Source organism: Seriola lalandi, unplaced genomic scaffold (assembly GCF_002814215.2).
Source record: "Seriola lalandi dorsalis isolate HSWRI2012SDOR001 ecotype SW California unplaced genomic scaffold, Sedor1 jcf7180002054297, whole genome shotgun sequence".
NCBI classification, from domain to species: domain Eukaryota; kingdom Metazoa; phylum Chordata; class Actinopteri; order Carangiformes; family Carangidae; genus Seriola; species Seriola lalandi.
The window spans coordinates 819194-839131 of record NW_019524850.1 but is presented as its reverse complement, the minus strand read 5'-3'; the positions used below and the strand labels follow the sequence as shown (position 1 = coordinate 839131).

Here is a 19938-nt window from a genome sequence, read left to right as displayed (position 1 = left end):
AGTAAAATGAGTCAGTGATGTCAGCTGCACAGCAATATGTAAAGCTTGCTATCATTAACAATCATATGCTATTGGTTATACCTGACAAAGCAAGGCTGCAGTGATAAAACCCCTGAGAGTGCTGAACTGAGAAAGGGTGTGTTTTTGCTTATGATTTCAACTGTTCAGGAAGATTGTGTTGTTGTTTGAAAATTACATAGTCACACTTTAAGGTGATTATAAACTAAGTCACAGAGTTTCTCAGTTTGCAAAATCTGATTTTATAAACACTGCAGTTCATAGTAAAAACTAGCTGGTGTAATAAATGAGCATGTCACATACCATCATAAGTAACGTAGGGGATCTGAAAGCCCCTGGCGCTGTTGGCCTCATTGGACTTGAAGTTGATCCAGAGACGTCTGGAGCGAGCTGTGAAGGCGATAGGCCGCTCGTACGTCTGACATGTCTCATAGGTGGTGATGGATGTGGCTGACCCTGGGAAGAACACAGAGAGGACAACAATGACTAAGCAGGTTTTTGGAACTGTTCTTTTTATGGTGCAATTACATATGTAAACAATAAATTCCACTAAAGCAAGAACAGGAAAGAAAGGCACTCACAGTTCTTCCTCATAACTAACACATCTCCACACTCATCCTCTGATGGCAGGAAAATCTCCGGCACCACAATTAGGATCTTGCGCTTGCTGGGTGGGTTGATGTTCCAAATACACTCCACATTAGCGGGGTAATTACCGGGATAGTTAGGTGACTCAATATAACCCATGAACTCGCCCATCTCTCCACCACATTGCCTATCTAGACATACACAAACAAAACTAATTAGATTCCCGCTCATGTTTAAAAAATCTGACACAACAGAAAAGTCACTTTCAGACTCACTCTTGCACTGAGAGACGCTTGTGGCGCCATCAAAATCAGTGGTGGTGTTCCCAGGGCAGGAAATACAGTAGTTCTGTCTAAACTCAGTCTGATAGGTCCCCACGGGGCAGCGGATGCACCGGTGTACTGTAGTGTTGTAGTAATGACCTGGAGAACACTGAACTACAGGATGAAATCAAAGAAACAGCTTAGTAGTGGGCAAGACTTTACAGATTATTCAAGTATATTTTCCTGCCTGTACAAAAAGAGTAAAAGCTGACCTTTGACTTCACAGTCATGGAAGGAGCTGGCACCCTCCCGCTTGGTGCTCAGTCCTCCCCCACAGGGGAAGCACAGGGTCCGTCCCAAATCTGGCTGGTAGGTGCCCTGAGAGCATGGCTGACAAGGTTTGAACCCATCGCTGGAGAAGGACCCTGTTGGACACTGGCCTGGATTTGATTTGAAGAACAAAGAGAGCGGCTTTACTAAAGACAGCAGCTCTCCACTGGACCAGAAATACATACATATACATACATCTTTAATATTGTCTCTGGGACTTTAAATTAGGCTACCTGCGCATGAGGAGATGTTTCGTGCCCCGACCGGCCCGTGGCCATCACTGCCAGGGCAGAGGTCACAGGCCAGCTGCCCCTCCTTCTCCTGGAAAGTGCCTGGGGGACACTGGACACAGCGCTCCTGCTCACCATGGTAGTAAGACCCTGGCAAGCATCTGACTGAGAGAATATCCACAATGGCTCCAGTCAGAGATGACACACATTACTTAAGTAAAAAAAAAATACATGCAAACCTTGAACTCTGTTTAGATTTTTTAGTTTTCTGGTTGATACAGCACAGGTGACCCAGTAAACTTGGATGTACTGTACACTCAGTGGCCACTTTACTAGATAAACCTGTACAACATCTTCATGAAGATCGAAATGTTCAGTCTTTGTTGGAAACGTGTAAAACCAGTTATATGTTTATTATTGAGGTAATAATTAAAGGTGGTGTTGTACTTGACTAGATTTCATTGAGAAGTGTTTAAAATGTGCAACGGACTATGACCTCACTGCCAAAACAGACTGTATAATTGAATAAATACCTCTAAGACAATGTCCATAAAAGCTAAACGTGTTTGGCATAAAACTAGATTTATTTATTTAACTAGTCTTTTAATAAAGTGGACACTGACTGTACACTTCACATGACCCTGTATTGCAGATTATAACAGTGTGTGGTTAAATATAAGGTTAGATTCTCAGTCTGCCATTGCTGTATAATTCTCAAATCCAATATATTTGCACATCAGAAAAAAAAACAGCTCATCTGACTCTCCTGGTCCCGCTCTCTGCTCTTACCACATCGGCCACTTTCCCTCTCCCAGCCTGGCCCGCAGTTCTCCTGACTGGGAGCAGCCTGGGGAAGTTTTTGTGCCACCTCGTATTCCAAACCAGCGACTCGGATCAGGAAGCGCTCCTGGTTGATGGACTTCTTCAGAGCCTTGATGTAGGTCTTAACCTGCTTCTCCATGCGCTGTCTCAGGCAGCTCAGATTGCAACTGCCTGGTTATGGGTAAATAAATAAAAACAATAATTAGAAAATAATTATGGCCTTGACTGAGATTGGAATCCGTTGCACAATGAAACAATCACTAGGTCGACACAGGTAGTAATTGTTTGGAAATTTTTTTGTTAAAACGACTGACCTGTAGTGTCTCCAGGTTTGACCTCAGCTTCCAGCTCCAAAGTAATGCGGGTTACCTCTTTGTTAGAAGGGTTGCGAGCACGTCGCCCTTTAGCTTTCTTGGAGGAGTCACATTTGAGGTTGACAAATGTTACAAGGCAGTTGCTGCAGGGCTGCCCCCCTCCTGTAGACACATGATATTACATAGTCTGAGGCAATAATGTGTAAGATAAATCTGTGTATAGGTGAAAAAAATAAGAAATGTTCTTTAAAGTTTGAGAGTTAGTCTATAATTTCTTGGAGGGTATGGCTCAAGGGTGACTGACAGATCATTAGTTGCCATATTAGGGCTGCAACTAATGATTGTTTTCATTATTGATTCATCTGATTATTTTCATCACTAATAAACTAATTGTCTTGTCTATAAAATGTCAGGAAATTTGTGAAAAATGCTCATTAATAATTAGTTACCTACAGTATCTGCATCACAAAGAGCAAATCCTAACAATTGAGCAGCTGCATGAACGTTAGAAACAGTTAATCCACTATCAGAAAAGCTGTCATCACTAAACTTATTAATCAACTGTTTCAGCTCTCAATCATATATCCCTTTCAATTTGCATAAAAAAGATCATATGTATTCCACAGCACACACAGATAGCGCAGATAGCAACTGACCTGGTCCTAGTGTCCGTCCCCTGTCCTCCGTCCTGCCTGTCAGTTTAGGGTGCAGGTGACATTTGGCGTTTTTAATCTTGAACGAAGCCGTCTGCTTCACTGGAGGGGCCAAAGTCTCTACAGACAAACACAGCAATAGTGGGTAGGGGCACACTGACACATCACAACAGCAATAACAGCAGATACAAACTGCGAGTTCTGTAGTCATTGCATCACTGAAAAGTGTTTTTTAAGAATCTGGAGGGCAGCGAACCTATGCAGCTCTGACTGCTGCTGGAGTTGAGCCTGGAAGGAGACTTTCCTCTGAGGATGGGGATGCCACAACTGACCGAGTAGCTGTTGTCAGACTCTGCAAAAAGGTCAAACACAAACCCAATAAGTTTGTAAAATGTTTCTCCCTCTCAGTTTAAGGGACTATCGTGTTGTATTTTATGACTACACTCTTATTGGGAGGGACATACCTGCCAGATAGTGAGCTTTAGAGGCACAGGTAAGAGAGCAGCTCTCTTTCTTCCCCGTCTTGCTACAGGTCAGAGTGGCTTTTGGTGCGACCAGTCCCAGAGGACATTTCACAAGCTCTGAGAGAAAAAAAAAAAAAAGCACTGAATCACACAGTGTTGTCAAAGAAAGCTGACAGAGAGGCAGAGACAGACACTGGTAAGAGGAGACTTATGTGCTTTGAGTGTGACTCAGTGTGTCGGCCACAGGGGGGCAGTGCTGCTACATACCAATACAGTCTTTCCTGTTCCAGTGCAGCTTGAACCCTGCTGGACAGGTACACTCGTAGCTGCCCTGGGAGTTAATGCAGCCATATTTACAGCCCCCACGATTTATACTGCATTCGTCAATATCTGTGAAAGTATATGTTCACACATAGACATTTAGTGTACATGCATAAAATGATTAGTCACACACAATGAATCTAAAATATGAGACAAAGATGACATCAGAAACTCTGGGAAACGCTGTGTCCAAAACAATCTGGAGTTCATTTTGTTTAATAACGTAAAAGAGAAACAGACTGATTGAAAAGAGCACAGCTGTGAATGAGGGGTTCCTGTGAGGTCAGTTCAATTCATCCTGTCAGAGAGTCACATTCTGGGAAGATTAATATGTTTGCGTGTAAACAGAAGTGATTCCTCGTTTTGATGTCGCCACATTCAATTTCATGGTCAAAACTTCTCTGCTCTTCGGTGAGGAAGACTTGTGGTGAGCAATAAATTATAATCACCTTTTCAAACACATGCTGAGCTCAAACCGCTAAAAGCATCCGGGATCCAGATGCGGGCTCGCTAGCATTGACGCCAGACACAAAATTAGTTTAGTGAGTAGGGCTGAGGATGCGCCAGGCCGCGGACAAGTGGCGGAGACACCGGGGACGAGGCAGAGATAATGACAGTGATTGATGATCTGGCCTGCTGATATGAAATGCTCTTCCTTGTCTCATTCAATTATTCACCCTGAATAAATACAGTCTGTGTGCCTCTGCACTCCCAGAAGAAGATGATGACTTCATCAACAGCGCTCTGCCGATGACTAGCCGGAGCTGCTTGGAAATGTTGTGAGAGGCGCGCTGCTTATCTTCTGCATCAAAGCACACAATTTAAAGGACAAAGAACTCTAATGAATATCTGATGGAAGCGGAGCTCATCTGCCAGCAACTGTTGTTTTAACTTCTTTGTTCCTCCCATGGCCAACTATATGTATTCTGACCTTTCTCCTGGTCTCTTTGGTCTTTTTCTTTTTCTCTGCTCTTACAGAACAGAGCAGAGAAGAGCCAAGAAAGAAACAGAGACAACAGAAAAAAAGACAATTTGACATTTAGACTCAACAATTTCTTTGTGTCATGGAGAGGAATTTCAGGGTGGGTGGGTTAGTTCTTGGAAATGTTGTCTTCCATAAATTTTGATTCAACTTCCAGTCAAAACAACATCGTAATGTGACATTTAAAGTGAAATTTCTTCTCCTGTATTTTATTATTTCAATTAACTTTAACTGTTAGCATATCAACTTAAACTCTGTTGTGTCTGACTTCTGTCTTTCTCTTCCATCTATGTACACAAACATTTGTCAGAACCAAAAGAAAACAATTCTGTTGAGGTCACTGCTGGCTGGATCAAGTGACGTGAATTCAAAAACACTTACAAAGTATTTAGTCACAACTGCTTCGAGTCTATTTTCTTACCAGATAAGCAAAAAATGTGCAGATTGTTTTGTTAGCTGAGAGGGAGAATGGCTGGATATACTCTCACTTGGGAGGAATGTTGACAGGCCTCGGCACAATGCTTGACAGCAGGTCACTGACCTAATTGGGTTTGTTTAGGGTGAGTCTATTGTTAAACACTGAACGCAGCTTTCTGGCTTGTTTGACAGCTATATTTCGGCTGATAAACCACACAGAGAACAACGTAACCTTGGTTATGGCCAGGAGTGAAGAAAGTGTAACAGGGTGCGCCATTAATCTCTAGGGTTATCTAACATTTCCGACAGCGCCGATGAAAAGCCTGGGGAAATCATTCATCACCAGCTCTCTCAACAATGGTATAGAGAATCATTTACGCCTGACCATCTTCTCCTCCCAGCAGCTCAGTGTGGTGGCCTGATCACAGTCCATCATGTGAGTAAAAGCCTCACAAATCCAATTCTGGTGCTTTCATTCCCTGAACTGACAACTAATACAGCTGCCTAGTGTCGAATGGATCCTATGACCCTACAAGCCTTTTTTTTAAAAGGCGGTCTTACCTTTATTAGATTGCTATGGTAATGATACAGACAGGAAACATCCTGTACATCTACACTTTACCACTGTCTAGTCTCAGCAACATTCCTAATTCTACATTCTGTTGCAACATTTCTGATCAGTAGACCTGTCAAACTACAGACCACAAAAATAAAAAACACAGAACAAATCACTGCACAGCTATGTATTTCAAGTGCATAGGCTGTCTCTCTCTGTCTCTCCCACAACTACTGTGAGGCCCTGAGGTGCTGGAGACAGCAGCAGATTCTAACTGGTGATACACACTCCATCAAAGGGCCGCCGCAACATCCTGATGTGCTCTGGCGGGCCTCTTGCTGCCTGCCAGGCACATCTGACGCGCCCCCACACATCTCCTCCCGACACCAAAGGCTGTTTCTGATATTTGTTCTGGGCCAGAGTACAGTAGGTACCTGCTAATGTTTGATGGACATGGCCATACTGCACCTTGAAGGGCCTTAGCTGTGGTTTTTCATGCTTTAGTCCATTAACTACGGCACAAAGCGTCTACACTTTACATTTCTGCCAACTGTAGAGTAAGTTTTCAGACTGATTTCCTGCCTTCCAGGCAGCCACCTGTTTCAGCTCACTTCAGAGCATTTGAAAATCCACTTTCAGAGACTTAAAACTGGCTTGAGATATGTAATCCATCAGAGTGAGCATTTAGTTACATTTAGCTTTTGTCCAAGAATGCAGATGCATGCAGGTACTTCTCCATGATGATGACAACTGACAACAACACTGACCGGGAAAAGGCAAGTCTATGATGTCAAAATTAAAATAGCTTTCAAAAGAATTGCTTAATACTCACTTTAATACTACTACTACAACCACTACTACTACTACTACTACTACTACTACTACTACTAATAATAATAATAATAATAATAATAATAATAATAACAACGATAATAATAATAATAATAATGATAGTAATAATAATAGGCACATCAGTGTTTTGAGCTAAATGCTTATGTCAGCAGACTAACATGTTCAAAATGACAATTGTAACATCCTGATGTTTCGCAGGTGTAATGTTTACCACACTCAACATCTTAATTCAGTATGTTAGCATGCAAACATTTGCCAATCAGCACTAAACACAGCTGAGGCTGATGGGAATGTTTTGCAGGTATTTGGACATAAACCAAAGGACTGGAGAAATTGACCTGCTGATGGTGTGAGAGGGAAAAGTAAAGGGAACGCCAGAATTATTACAATTCATCCTGAGGGGGTAAAAAGTTTTGTAATAATAAGTGTGGTAAATGTCTCAACAGTGGCTGAGGCATTTTACTCAAAGCCACAGATGTCAAAGTTAGACATGTCATCAAAGTTATCATGATTCATTCTCTGGGAACTCTGAATGTCTGAACAAATCCATTTAATAGTTGTTGAGATGTTTCAACCTGGACCAAAGGAGTGGACTGACCACTGGACCGACAGTCCCATCCCTTGAGCAACGATGCTATTATGGCTAAAAACTATCCGGTAAGGTAGGAAACCAAACTAAAAGACTGAAGTGTGCTTCTGAAATTTATCACAAGTTACAGACAGGTGACAAATTAAAGGAAACAACCTGAAAAATTTGTGGAGAAACAGGATGACAATCCTCCCACCCACAGGGCATGAGGGATCACTGAATGGTTTGATGAGGATGAAAATGAATCATATGCTATGGCCTTCTCACATTTCCACCCAATTGAACACCAACGGGAGATTTTGGACCGACATGTAAGACATGTTTTTTGGAAGAATAGTGTTTATGCCCCCAGTAGAGTTTGGAGACTCCATGAAAATCAATGCCAAGATGCACTGAAGCTGTTCTGGCAGCACATGGTTGCCAAACACCATACTAAGACACTTACTGTTGGTTTTTCCTTTAATTCGTTACCTGTCTGTATCTCAAGTATATGATATGCTTTATTATTTATTCGTATTAGATATATAATTTATCAGTTATAACTCTGGTACGGTTCTCTATGTAAGCTGTCAGTCAAAATTCATATTACCATTAATAATCTATTTGTTGCGTAGTTGTGCTTTTCCTGCCAAACATAAGAGCAATTAATGGAGGGTTAGCAAAGAGGTGTGGGCAGGAGATTTACATCTAGAGACAAGGTGTGTGTGTGTGTGTGTGTGTGTGTGTGTGTGTGTGTGTGGGGGGGGCCTCACCTCCGCAGTGTGCCAGGCCGTAGAGGACGTAGCCTTTATGACAAAGACACTGGAAACTGCCGGCAGAGTTGACACAAAAGTGGTCACAGGCACGGTCAAAAGAGCATTCGTCAATGTCTGTATAGGTAGAAAGACATGCAGTTAGAAACTCGTCAAATAGTTCAACAAATTACAAACAAAATAAATAAATAAATTTTCAAACAAGACTCCCTGTCCTATCATGGCATATTTTCCTCTTTTCATCTTTGGGTTTGTATTCATAGTTTGTCATGAATTGCAATGGGTCAAATCACATGTCACAACAACAACAACAACGACAAAAGTGTCTCGTGAAAAGAAGACATCTTCCGTTTGGTGCTTTGTATTGTGGTTGACCTCCTGCAGTCATGCAGTTTTCCATTTTGATCCACCGAAATGGACTTTTCAAGGTATTTTTGAAATAATAAGCGGCCGCAGCAGGAGTCAAAAGAAAGTTTTGCTCCTCACCTGATAATAGGAGCTGCCAATCACTTTCCCTTTTCTCTTCTTAACCACGCTATAAATGACCCAGGACTGTTGGAAACCTCATAATCTGACTTCCCACTCTTTTATTCTGAGTTCATATTTATATCATGCTTTGAATAATCATTTCAAAAATAACAATCATTGTATTATTTAGATAAATATGTCACAGTATGAATGCAGATAAGAAGAAACCTGTTTTCAGACTCTGGTCCTTCTGACCCTGTCAGCCTCGTCACACCTGCAAATCCACATTGCAACAGCTTCATCCCGGCTGTCAGCAGCCTGTCTTAGCTTTGTGAGCTTCTCTGCTTCTCTACTCTCTTACATGTGCATCCTGATAAGTTGCTTAAATGGCATGGGCTCAAAGTCCATTGATACATGAAGCAACAGGAGATGGATGACATTTGGTTTTATTACGATCAAAGTTTCCTTTAATGTCAGCAATCATCTGTGTCAAGCCCAGGCAACACATGCTGGGAAAAAATGGAGATGTGCTACAACTATGCTAGATGTCTAATTGGCTAATTTTAAAAAAGGTTCTGAGGATTTTCCCAGGAATATCACGCTTTCATCCACTACAGCTGAAGCTCCTCTGGGTTATGAGGCAGCGCCAGCCACAATCAAACAGATGACACAGGTATTTCACAGCAATTACAGGAGTTCAGTCAAATAATGGGTTACCTTGAAGAAACCAAGAAGACAGACTGATAAATGTCTGCACAAATCTTGCATTCACATATTCACTCTTGGCATAATCCTTCATAGACAGTGCAGCTGAACTCTCTGCAGATCAGTAAATACAGTCATTGAGTTAATGCTTGGCAAAGCACCAAAAAGGAGATGAAAAAGTGCTGAGATTTAAAGCTTATTAAGTGATCGGTTTACAAAAGAGAGCACAAGCTTTGGAGGAGATCAACAGGTTAGTGTTTGAAAGTTTGAAAAACCTCAGAATGTTTCATTGTTGCACATATGACTCAACTACACCTCATCTGGACAAATAGATCCTCCCAATTTAGGTTGAACATCCAACAAATAAAACAATCTTTTCAAATGTCTGAATCTGATGCACCAGTTCAATACTGAGTGGTGAAAAGTGACCACAAAAAAAGAAAATGGCAATAGCAAACTTTTACAGTCCTTGCTATTTGTCCGCACTGTTACCCCCAAGAGATTCATAGCAGCAACAGGGAGCAGCCTGAGCTGGCACATGCTGTATGAGGCATTGCAAAAGTGATTGCTTTTGGCGCATGAAGTATAAACTATGCTTGGTTCACTTTTAAGTGAAAACCCTCTGGGAATTAGGCGTGGTGGCCGAGTTTACCCTAAAAAAATGTTGCACTAAGTGACGCCAGAAGTTGATTTGCAACTTATCATTATATCGTTTTCTGTTGCGCCCAGCTACAGAGTGAATGTGTGAACACATCTGGGACTCCTACAACCCTTATTTACCGAGAATCTAAGGTGAAGTATGCAGTGGGCAGGCAAGACAGCATCATGAGGTGAAGTACGTGCTGGGGACCATGGAAAGATTAAGTGAGAGCAGTCATATTGCTGCCTAGCTCTGTCTAAAGCCTGAAAGACTAAGATGGGAATCACAAATCAGAGATTCCATCAATTATTTAATCTCTTTTCTCTCTCTCAGTTCATCACTTTAATCTCCACCCAAAATAAAATTCTAGGGAGGTAAATGAGGTAGACTGAAATTAAGAAAAGGTCACTGTTGTTTATACAGAACAGATAAGAGCTTTATCATAGATGTTCCCTCTGGAGAAAACATGAAGTCTGATGAAAATCTCCCTGAGTGCCCTCATGTGGATTAGGAGTGAGAAGGAGATGAGAAGGAGACTTTGGAGGGTGTTGAGGGTGGAGGAATGCTGACAGGGGCTCAGCAGACATGTCCCATCCTGACTTATGGGCCATGGTCCACTGACAGCAGGGAAACACCATGACTGTTTAAACCAAGATAAACCCAGAGTTCAGTTTACACATCTCAACACCTCGCGGAGACAGCAAGCATCTCTTTAAGTGTCACACCACCAACCACCAGCATCTATTATGTCCGCTACGATTAATAAAACTACAGTACGATGGTTGTGCAATTACTGCAGGTTCACTTAATCTTCATCTGCCTGCTCTGGATTTATGCCCCTAAGTGAGATGCATGATGGGGGTTATTATATTTTGTTTTGTTTATACAAAACCTTATTAAACAGATTTTACACATGAAAATCAGCCTGTGAAAACAGATGTATAATGTCATCTGTGGCTCTGCAGTAGCACCAAGAAAATAACCCTGATGATGTCATACTGATGTCATCAGGGTTATATCGAATCGGGCTTGGAAAATTCTTCTCAAAGTGAAACTCTTGGTTATAAATATATGAGCATTTACTTGGCAGTGAGGATTAAATAAAATACACTATCCAAAATATAAATTATTAAACTTAAGCATATAAATTATAAAAAATACAAATAAATTATACAGTAAGAGATAAATAAAAAATAGCATATATTGATCATCAATATAAATTAAAGGTTACTACATGAAGCTCTATTAATTCATAGTTTTACACATCTCAACTGTTCTTTTGCAGATTTTAAATTAGTACATTTCAGGGATTTATAGCATCCAGAATTTGTTGTAAAAAGCATTAAAAGTGAGTGCGTATTCATGAATTTTGCTTTTGAATGTTTGGGGGTTTTTTTCTACTTAGGCACATGCCATTGATCTATAACACCACGGTTACCTTGCCTTGTTGTTTGTAAATTCATCGTTACATTATGGGAAATGTAGGTTCCAGTGTTATTGGAGTTAGAGCCATACTAGGGATTAAAAGTCAGGATCTCTCAGCCTCTGCTGCATTGATTTTGGCCATTTTTTTTCAATATGACTCTCTCTTCTCACAACTTTATGAAAGTGAAATACAAAATCCCTGGATCACCACTTTAATTACAGATTTGCATACTAACATCAACACCAAGAATCACACGGGCAGCTGCACTAATCATAAGAGTTTCATTAAGATATAGATGAACCTCTACTGAGAGGCATTCTGCTCTTATTTTGCCCGACTCTCACTCCATAGGTGAGAAAAATGACAGGAATGAGAGGACAGGATAAGGAGCAGACAGGTGACTCAGTAGTGTGGAGTGTGTGAGCCTGGCAGCACCTCACTCAAAGGGAGGTGAGCTTTATCACAGCCCGTCTCTCCAGACAAAACACACAACACCAAACAAGGACAACACTGTTCCAGAGATGCCCCTGTGCACCCAAACAGTTGGTTAAGGCATAGAGCCACAGAAAACAAGCTGTGATTTACATTCCCACATGCACAGACCAGATTTTCTCAGTTATTTACATTATTTTAGCAAAAATAAACTTTGAATTGTTTGACCCCAAATAATGAGAGAAAGGCATCGCAACGAAAATAGATTCGAAGTGACAAGAAAGTGGCTGCAAAGCACAGAGACATAGTGTGTATTTTCATTGACCACATACAATGTTTGTGTATTGTGTACAGAGTGGCGTAATTCACTGCAGCAATTCAAAACCCATCGCATGACATTGATGTGTAGCAGGCTGGATATTGATTGACCACATCAGTAAGAGAAAAGAGAATGAAAAAATAGCATGTCATCTGTTTTTCCACCCGGAGAGAGACCGAGCTCGGCTCCGCAGTTCTAGTCTGCTTGTCTTCTTTCACCAGATGTTTCTGTATTGGCTTGATTCTTTCAAGAACCAGAGGTTTTAGAGTCGGAGCTTTAATTCCCCACACCTGTGTTCGGCCACGGCAACTCTTTATTTGTTCTGCAGCTAGTCCCCCCCAGCTCCTGCTGAGTGATGGCTGCCACCAAATATAACAGACAAACAAGCCAGAGAGGCCTGGTTTGGCTTCTCTGCAGTCCAGGGGGGAGCAAATTTTTGTGCCACTAGGAAGACATTATTGGTTTACCATTCTGTGTTAAAAACTATACACTGCTTTAAGGTGGCTCTACCTTACAGAAGGTGTTCAGGATGTAGAAGTCCACTGGAAAATGATCTTTATTAAAGCGGCAAAAGGTCGTCAAATGTGCTACCTACCTTGACAAGTTCTTTCATTGGTCAGCAGCTTGTAGCCTTTCTTGCAGCTGCATTCAAAGCTGCCCACTGTGTTCCGACACACATGGTCACACCCCCCATTGTTCAGACGGCACTCGTCAATGTCTGTGAGCAGAAAATCATCAAGAAGAATGGACACATCAAATCCAACACCACAAATGAAAATAGGAGAGAAAATAAAACTTGAACCTGCAGTACATGACTTTTTTTGTCTTCACTGAACTGGTAAGCAAACGGCTGCCCATTTAACACGTCAACAGATACAGAGCAACAGTAGCAAAAATTTGGAGTCATGGTTTTGGTCAACTCCTTAGGGAAGTATCTAACTTTGTTCACCAGCTACAGTATTGTGCCAGTTCACACTTAAAAAGAACTAGATCAAAGTTCAGTTCATACATATGAAAATGAACTAGCTCATGTTCATAGTTCATTTTTTTTAAAATTTTGAACTAAGTTCACACTTCCAAAAATGAACTAGTTCATGTTCATTTGCTCCCCTTTTTTTTTTAAATAAATAGGCCGCTGTTTTTTTTCAGTAGAACCTCCTTCTACCCATCCATCACCAGCCCCGAATTATTGCAACTCCCAAACTGAATGAATTATTGTATATCACTGACACAGAAATTAGTTAGATTTAAAATCCATATATAAATATAATCCGTCTGAGTCTTCACTTGTTTGTCCATAATACTGCTTTAAATGCTCAAACAAACTGGATTTAGCAGTAGTCAATGTGTCTGTAACGTCTGTACCGCCAGCACCAGCCATGCTGGGCCGTGTCTGTGGAGACGTCAAGCGGCGTACCGTAAAACTGTCATAAAATGCTCTTGCTCACGTTCATCATTTGCAAACTTTGTTCAAAGCTTTGTTCAGTTCAGCATTAATAATTTTTGTGAAATGTGCTGTTCATTGAACACGTTCATGCACAACACTGACCAGCTAGTTGCCAACTTTGGTGCTGGGCAGGCAGCATGAAGTCATTTTATTAGGACATTTTTTTGCTGAAAACTGCCGCACACTGCAGCCAAAAACAATGATACTATAAAGCAGTGAGAGTAAATCAAAACCGTGAAGTTGTGGGCGACAAAACCACAAAAATCAACTGAAATGCTGCGTAGAGTTAGGGGGAGTTTTTCTTTAAGAGCGACCCCTCTCACATACAAGTGGTGTTGTTTTCCCATTGTTAACATAAAAATATTGATTATAGCAGCTTTAACAAAAGTTCAGTAAACATTGTTAGAGCTGAACAGTGAGATAGAAGTATAAGAACAAAGATGGTAATGATGCAGCATAATCCCAAATAGGACGATTATGTGTTTGGCTGTACCGGCATGACAGTCTAGAAATGGGATTTCCTTACTGGCCCTCAAAAGGGCTAAAATCAGCTTGCGTGTGACTGTAATGGGCTGCAGCTCTCACATAATAAAAGCCTCATAGCAGTAAGACCTCTAAATCATCATTGTCCATCTCCTTCCATTTACTTTTATTTCTGTAGCCAATACCCAATCGGTATATCATGTGTTCATCCCTGCGTTTGATGCTGCTCTGCCTTGGTAGGTTTGGCAGCGGATCTAATTAAGTCTGAATCATTGTCACAAATGAGGCATCTGTCTCTTGCGGGAGTCTTCATCATCTGGTTGAAATAAATGCATCAGAAATGGAATGAAATAATCCCTTCCTTGCTCCATCTTTGTCTCAGCTCTTCAGAAGTGTCTGGCCTGCAGCGAGCCCCTGTCGTCTGGTGCCAGTGCTGCCAGGATTTGTTTTCCTCTTCTTTCCTCTCAAACCAAACTAATATAAGCCAATGCACTTTTATCAGAGCTGTAAGTGTAACATTACGAGCTGCAGACAGCACACAGATTTCTATCCCAGCCCCTCTGAAAACAGACTGTCCTCAACCGCTCTACTCTATGAATGTCAGTAGTGCCTTTGTTTCCTCCCTCTCCTAATGTAATTCTCAGCAAGGTTTGGAATTGATTTTATGAGACGTAATATAAAAAACTTGCTACAGTACACAGGTTGCTTGAGTTGAGGATGCGCTGCCAACACTAAGAAAGGCAGAAGATGGTGATGCAGTGGGAAAGAAACTGTCACAGAAAACGAGAGAAAGATTACTCAAATTATGCTGCTGAAAAGCAGAAAGTAAGGTGAGATTGGTGCTACTAGTGAGGATACACGACAAAGATTGTAAATGCACTTGTGGGTGTGAAACAATAATAGTGTAGTCTATAAAGAGAAAATCTAACTAGAAGGTTGGTGAAGGTGCTAATGCGGAGGGTGGCAACAGCATAAACTCTTGATAATAATACTTATGAGCTCCAAATTGAGAGAGAAGCTCCAGGGTGCCTGGCAACGCAACAAGCCGGAGATAAATCTGGTGACAGCTGGACATGTGCAGGTTGAACGCTGCCTGGAGCGGTGGGTGATGCTTTACCTTTGCATGTCTTGCGGTCCGGCTGCAGAGTGAAGCCAACAGGACAGCTGCAGCGGACTCCTGTCACTGAATCATGACATGTGCTATCACAGCCGCCATTGTTCACTGCACAGGTCTCTGCAGGGAAACAAGCACTCACAGTCAGACAAACCCCTGGAAAAATATGCAGTAGATGCTGTGTTGACCTAGTTATTTCTCCCCATCGAAACAGCTTACATGCATGCGGGTATAATAGTAAAAATTAGAAGACACACTATTATATACAGCATTCCCTTTTTTCAGGAGACAAAAATAAGAAGCATAGCAGGATTTCGGGTGTTCAGTGGTAGAGAGAAATGAAGAGGAAGTAAAGATAGAAAACAGAGGAATAAATGCAGCAGCTGAATGAGATTAACAGTGAAGGAATGGGAGAGATGTTTGTGAATAATGAAAGGTGACAGAAATATTATAACACAGCCAAATATAGTACTTTAAATGTTTTCTTTATGTGTGAATGTGTGTGTAGAAGTAGGTAAGTGTGTGCATGTTTGCTTCTCTTTGGTCAAGGTGAATTACGACCTCCAAAAGTCCCCAGTACTGTAGGACATCTGTCTCCCCTCCATCATGAGGGTACAGGTTTGACTTCCAGACAGATGCAGACAAAACCACCACTTTTTCCTGGTTTTGACAAAACCTTCCAGGCATTTTGGGGATAAAAAAGCAATTTCAGCTACCTGGCCCCTGTGTTGGCTAGACTGATTTGAAAAAAGGGAGGTAGTCAGTCCAGATAGGAGGGCGGAGGTCTCTTTTCTAGACAGTGACAAATTTCACAGAGACTTTCATTTTAAGCAACAGTACAGGGGAAAATTCGTTCTCACGTTAGAGCGACCAATGTCTGTCCTAATAGTTTTGCCAGCTTTATAGAAAGCCTCACACACTTAAGAACAAAAAAAAAACAAAAAAAAAACAAAAAAAACTCTTTGCGACCTGAAACAATCACTTTAACTTGCTGTAAGGCAAATGGTCATCCACAAAGCTCAACACTTGTGTCTAATGGCTGGCTGGCAGCGCGTCCAAAAAGGAGCCAGCACAGCTGGGTTAGTCAAAGACTTCATACTGGCAAGGAGATAGCAGCTCACACGTGGCACTAAAGAGGGAATGCAGCTGCACTGGTTTTTTTTTTTTTTATAGAGAGCAAGGATCCCTTTGGGGAAACACCTAATCCTCTTCACTTAAATCTAAAACTGCACTGCCTGCAGCAGCCATAATGAAACTTTCTAAAGCTCTTTCCCCTCCCCAAATAAAAAACTCAACTGTAGATTGGAATTATGTATCAAAGGAAAACAGGTGCTTACAGTGATGTAATGTAATGTTTTATAGCCGTTTCATAGACAACAGCTCAAAACAGTTCAGTGGATGTTGCTGCCACAGGCTGAACATGATGCATCAATATACTGGGGTAGATTTCAAGTAAATATAAACACACAGAGTTTAAATAAAAAATAAAAAAAGTAAATAAGTAAGTCAACACTGTAAATGTTGCTATAAAGGTCATCTTAGACGATTCACAGTATTTGTGACCTCCCTTTACACCCTACTGTGTATGTTCAATAGTCAACTTCTGGCCACTGGTCTCGTTTGTCGATACAGTTCGTCCGTGTTTTGTATATGTTGTCATGATTTGTGAGACACCTTTCCTGGATAACCTAAATGTATCCTTATGTCTGTGATTTGCTGATGCTCCTGCAGTTTAACAAAAGATATTTTCTTTGAAAGTCAGCCTCCATTTAAACTGTCAAATGTTTCCACCCTAATACGAAGCTCTAGCAGTGTTTGTCATTGTGGTTAAAGGGAGATGGATTCAAATTTTAATTAGTATTAGGAAGATTGTGCTATTTTTTCTTTCCAAAGTTGGACACTTCACACATCCTTGCAAGATTTAGTACACTCAAGACGGATCAATCTGCTTGCAGAGGAGTACTGGACAGAGGGGAGGGGGGTGGGGGTGGGGGCTTCCAGTTAATACCTCCGTCCCAACCCAGGCTTCAGAGTATGGTACTGTGGGTTCATATAATTGCAAAGTGTGAGCAGAGACAGTTGGCAGACGAGACGATAAGACAGTGTCAGGACATGCCTCCAAACCGCTTAGTCAGGCAGCCATCTCACCAAACTGTAATGATCATGTATTAAGAGAGCAAAGAAAAATTTCTGACATTATGGTTTTGTGAAGACAGGGGAGAGACACACTCTCTGGTATTTGTGTGGGTTTGTGTGTTTTGGATGCGCACCAGCCACATCTACAGTGCACCAGGTTGGGCTCTGCAATTACAGTGACGGTGGGCAGACTTTTGTAAATATTCTCCAGTGTGATGTGTAGGGTGTCGGGTCTAATGCTGAGCCTCTACAGTATATGTTTCATGCGGAGAGGTTCAGACAGTGTACATCATCATTTAACAGAAGCCACGGGATTTAGAGCTGCACCACTTTTTGACTTACTTCAGAGCTGTTGACAAGCAACCTCAGTGCAACTTGTCAGCAGCCATTTATGATGACCGCAAACGAAATACGTCAGCGGGTGAGGGGACAGAATTCACACAAAGGCACAAAGCAACATTGTTGATCACTGAGAATAAATCGCGTTTGTGAAAAAGACCTTTTTTTTCTCTTCTTTCTTTTGAAGGGAAAATACCGTTTCCTTGACCAAACAGCAAACATGCAGCTAGAGTAGAGTTACACAGACGGTGTAAGGGGTTATCAGACAGAGACCTGACCACACCCTGAGGTGAATGCTCTCTCAATAACATACACCACAAGAAAATAAAACCAAGGAAAACGTCTTTTTTCAACTGTGAAAGTGAACCCCAACAGTGGTTTCAGGAGGGTACAGTAACACAGGAAAACAGGAGACAAACCTGATAAATCAGGAGGTAAAATATGTCCCTTGCTCTTAATGTTTCTATTTCTGAGAAGAAAAAAAAACAAAAAACAGAAACTAGGGCACAAAATCCTGAAATAGGTCAGACTTTTATATTGTAGCATGTCGGGAACGCAGTGTTCATGTACATACAGTAGTAACAACTAGTTACTTAAAAACACTATTGTTTTGCTTCTTACCTTGAACGGGCTACTCCTCTGAGAACAAGCCTCCTCCCTCAGTTTCTTACATGGTATAATTAAATCGTAAATCTCTTTGAAGTATCAAGGTTTGATACATCCTCACAGATTTATGAGTTTATTTTTCCTGGCATCTTTGCCATAGCTATTAAAACACAGCTCATCCTGATAATTGGGCTGAATTGCATTAGTGATATTATCAAAATGCAAAGTTTCAATACTCCCCCGCCTTCCCTCACATGTGCTCCATTGTTCATTTTACTGCAAATGTAGTGAAACAAATTACTTTTGGCAACAAAACAGAAAAATAAACTGGACTGGAATGACATTGATTTATCCCCTGCAACTGATTATTTTCATCATTTTAGGACACAAGATTACAAGTGTATGAAGGAACAAGTTGAGAGGGATTCTTTGTTTCATCTTTTGTATGAAGTGGTGCTGAATCATGGATATTGGCTTCCTCACCAAAACTAATAGTCCATGATGATGGAGTTTAGGAACACTGTGGCCGAGTGTTTGAAAAAGTGCAAGCTTCATTTCGCTCATTTCACTAGTATCAAAACAGAAATGAAACCAAAGTCTTTGGTCTGCCTCTAAAAACTATCACAGCTAAATTGACAGTGTTATGGACTTTGACAAAGGCTCCTTGCACTTATACTAAAACATTCTTATTCAGTAGATCAATCAAACTGCGGTGGTAGAAACACTAGTCAGATCCTGTGTTTAAGTAATTCATGTTCATATTTTTCATTACGAGTACATATCCTGCATTAAAAATTAAGTTATCATCAGCCAAATGCTACTAAGAGTATCAGGAGTAAAACGTCTTGTTCTGTATAAAAATAGCCTCTGTGACTGTTATATTATTATATATGATATTATTATATTATTCATACTGATGCATCAGTGTTTAAGCGGCATTTGCTGTCGTAGTGTGGAGAGGTGGCCACCCTTAAGGTCAGGCCCCTCCAAAAGGTCACAAGATAAGTCTGAGGGGTCGTGGGATGATTAATGGGGCAAGGTCAATAACCACAAATCTATTCTCACATATTGGACTGTTCTCTGATCGCTGATTTTTTGGTGAAATATTGAATCATTTTACTTCTTTGTGCTTCAATCAGTTATTTAAATGAAACCATGTGAGATGTTTAGAGGGGAAAAGTCTCTTTGGTGGAGCAGCTAACAACTCACAGACATCTGGGGCCCCAACTACATACTGCTTTATTGTAGGGCGTCAAAAGGTTGGGAACCACAGGTTTAGTCTTTAATAATGTATTGTGTTTTATAAGTTTATCATAGAGTTGTTGTTTTGTTTTTTTTTTACCTCCCGCTGTCAGGTAAATGTGGTGGGATATTTTCTTCTGCATGTTAATGGAGTAGAAGTGTAGCATAGAATCAAATGGTACGGCCTCAAAACTGTGAAGTACAGCGTTTAAGTAAATGTACTTAGTCGCAATGACTGCAAGAAGGGAGTTGACTTTGACGAGTTACACCTGTGACAATATTACATACAGTAGATCTCGATTTCCTTATATAATGCTCATAATGCTGGTCAGTGGCTCCCTGTATGCAGCTGTGTTTTGAAAAGGTGTGGTTTGACACGGACAGTGGTTGTTATTGAGAGGGCATTCACAGAAGGAAGAGGAAGGTGGGG

General features: G+C 41.1%; 1 protein-coding gene across 2 annotated transcripts in view; it reads right to left on the bottom strand.

Moving 5' to 3' along the window:
* Nucleotides 1-19938, bottom strand: part of scube3 (signal peptide, CUB domain, EGF-like 3) — a 71541-nt gene that overhangs the window by 4613 nt on the left and 46990 nt on the right. For both annotated transcript variants that reach the window (XM_023406267.2, XM_023406266.2), the window contains 14 exons: nucleotides 15189-15305; nucleotides 12737-12859; nucleotides 8152-8268; nucleotides 3950-4072; nucleotides 3683-3799; nucleotides 3475-3570; nucleotides 3222-3338; nucleotides 2566-2727; nucleotides 2219-2422; nucleotides 1433-1594; nucleotides 1142-1309; nucleotides 882-1043; nucleotides 600-797; nucleotides 322-474 (listed from right to left, as the gene is read on the bottom strand). In XM_023406267.2, coding sequence (XP_023262035.1) covers nucleotides 322-474; nucleotides 600-797; nucleotides 882-1043; nucleotides 1142-1309; nucleotides 1433-1594; nucleotides 2219-2422; nucleotides 2566-2727; nucleotides 3222-3338; nucleotides 3475-3570; nucleotides 3683-3799; nucleotides 3950-4072; nucleotides 8152-8268; nucleotides 12737-12859; nucleotides 15189-15305 — 2019 coding nt within the window. The remainder of the gene's footprint in view (nucleotides 1-321; nucleotides 475-599; nucleotides 798-881; nucleotides 1044-1141; nucleotides 1310-1432; nucleotides 1595-2218; nucleotides 2423-2565; nucleotides 2728-3221; nucleotides 3339-3474; nucleotides 3571-3682; nucleotides 3800-3949; nucleotides 4073-8151; nucleotides 8269-12736; nucleotides 12860-15188; nucleotides 15306-19938) is intronic.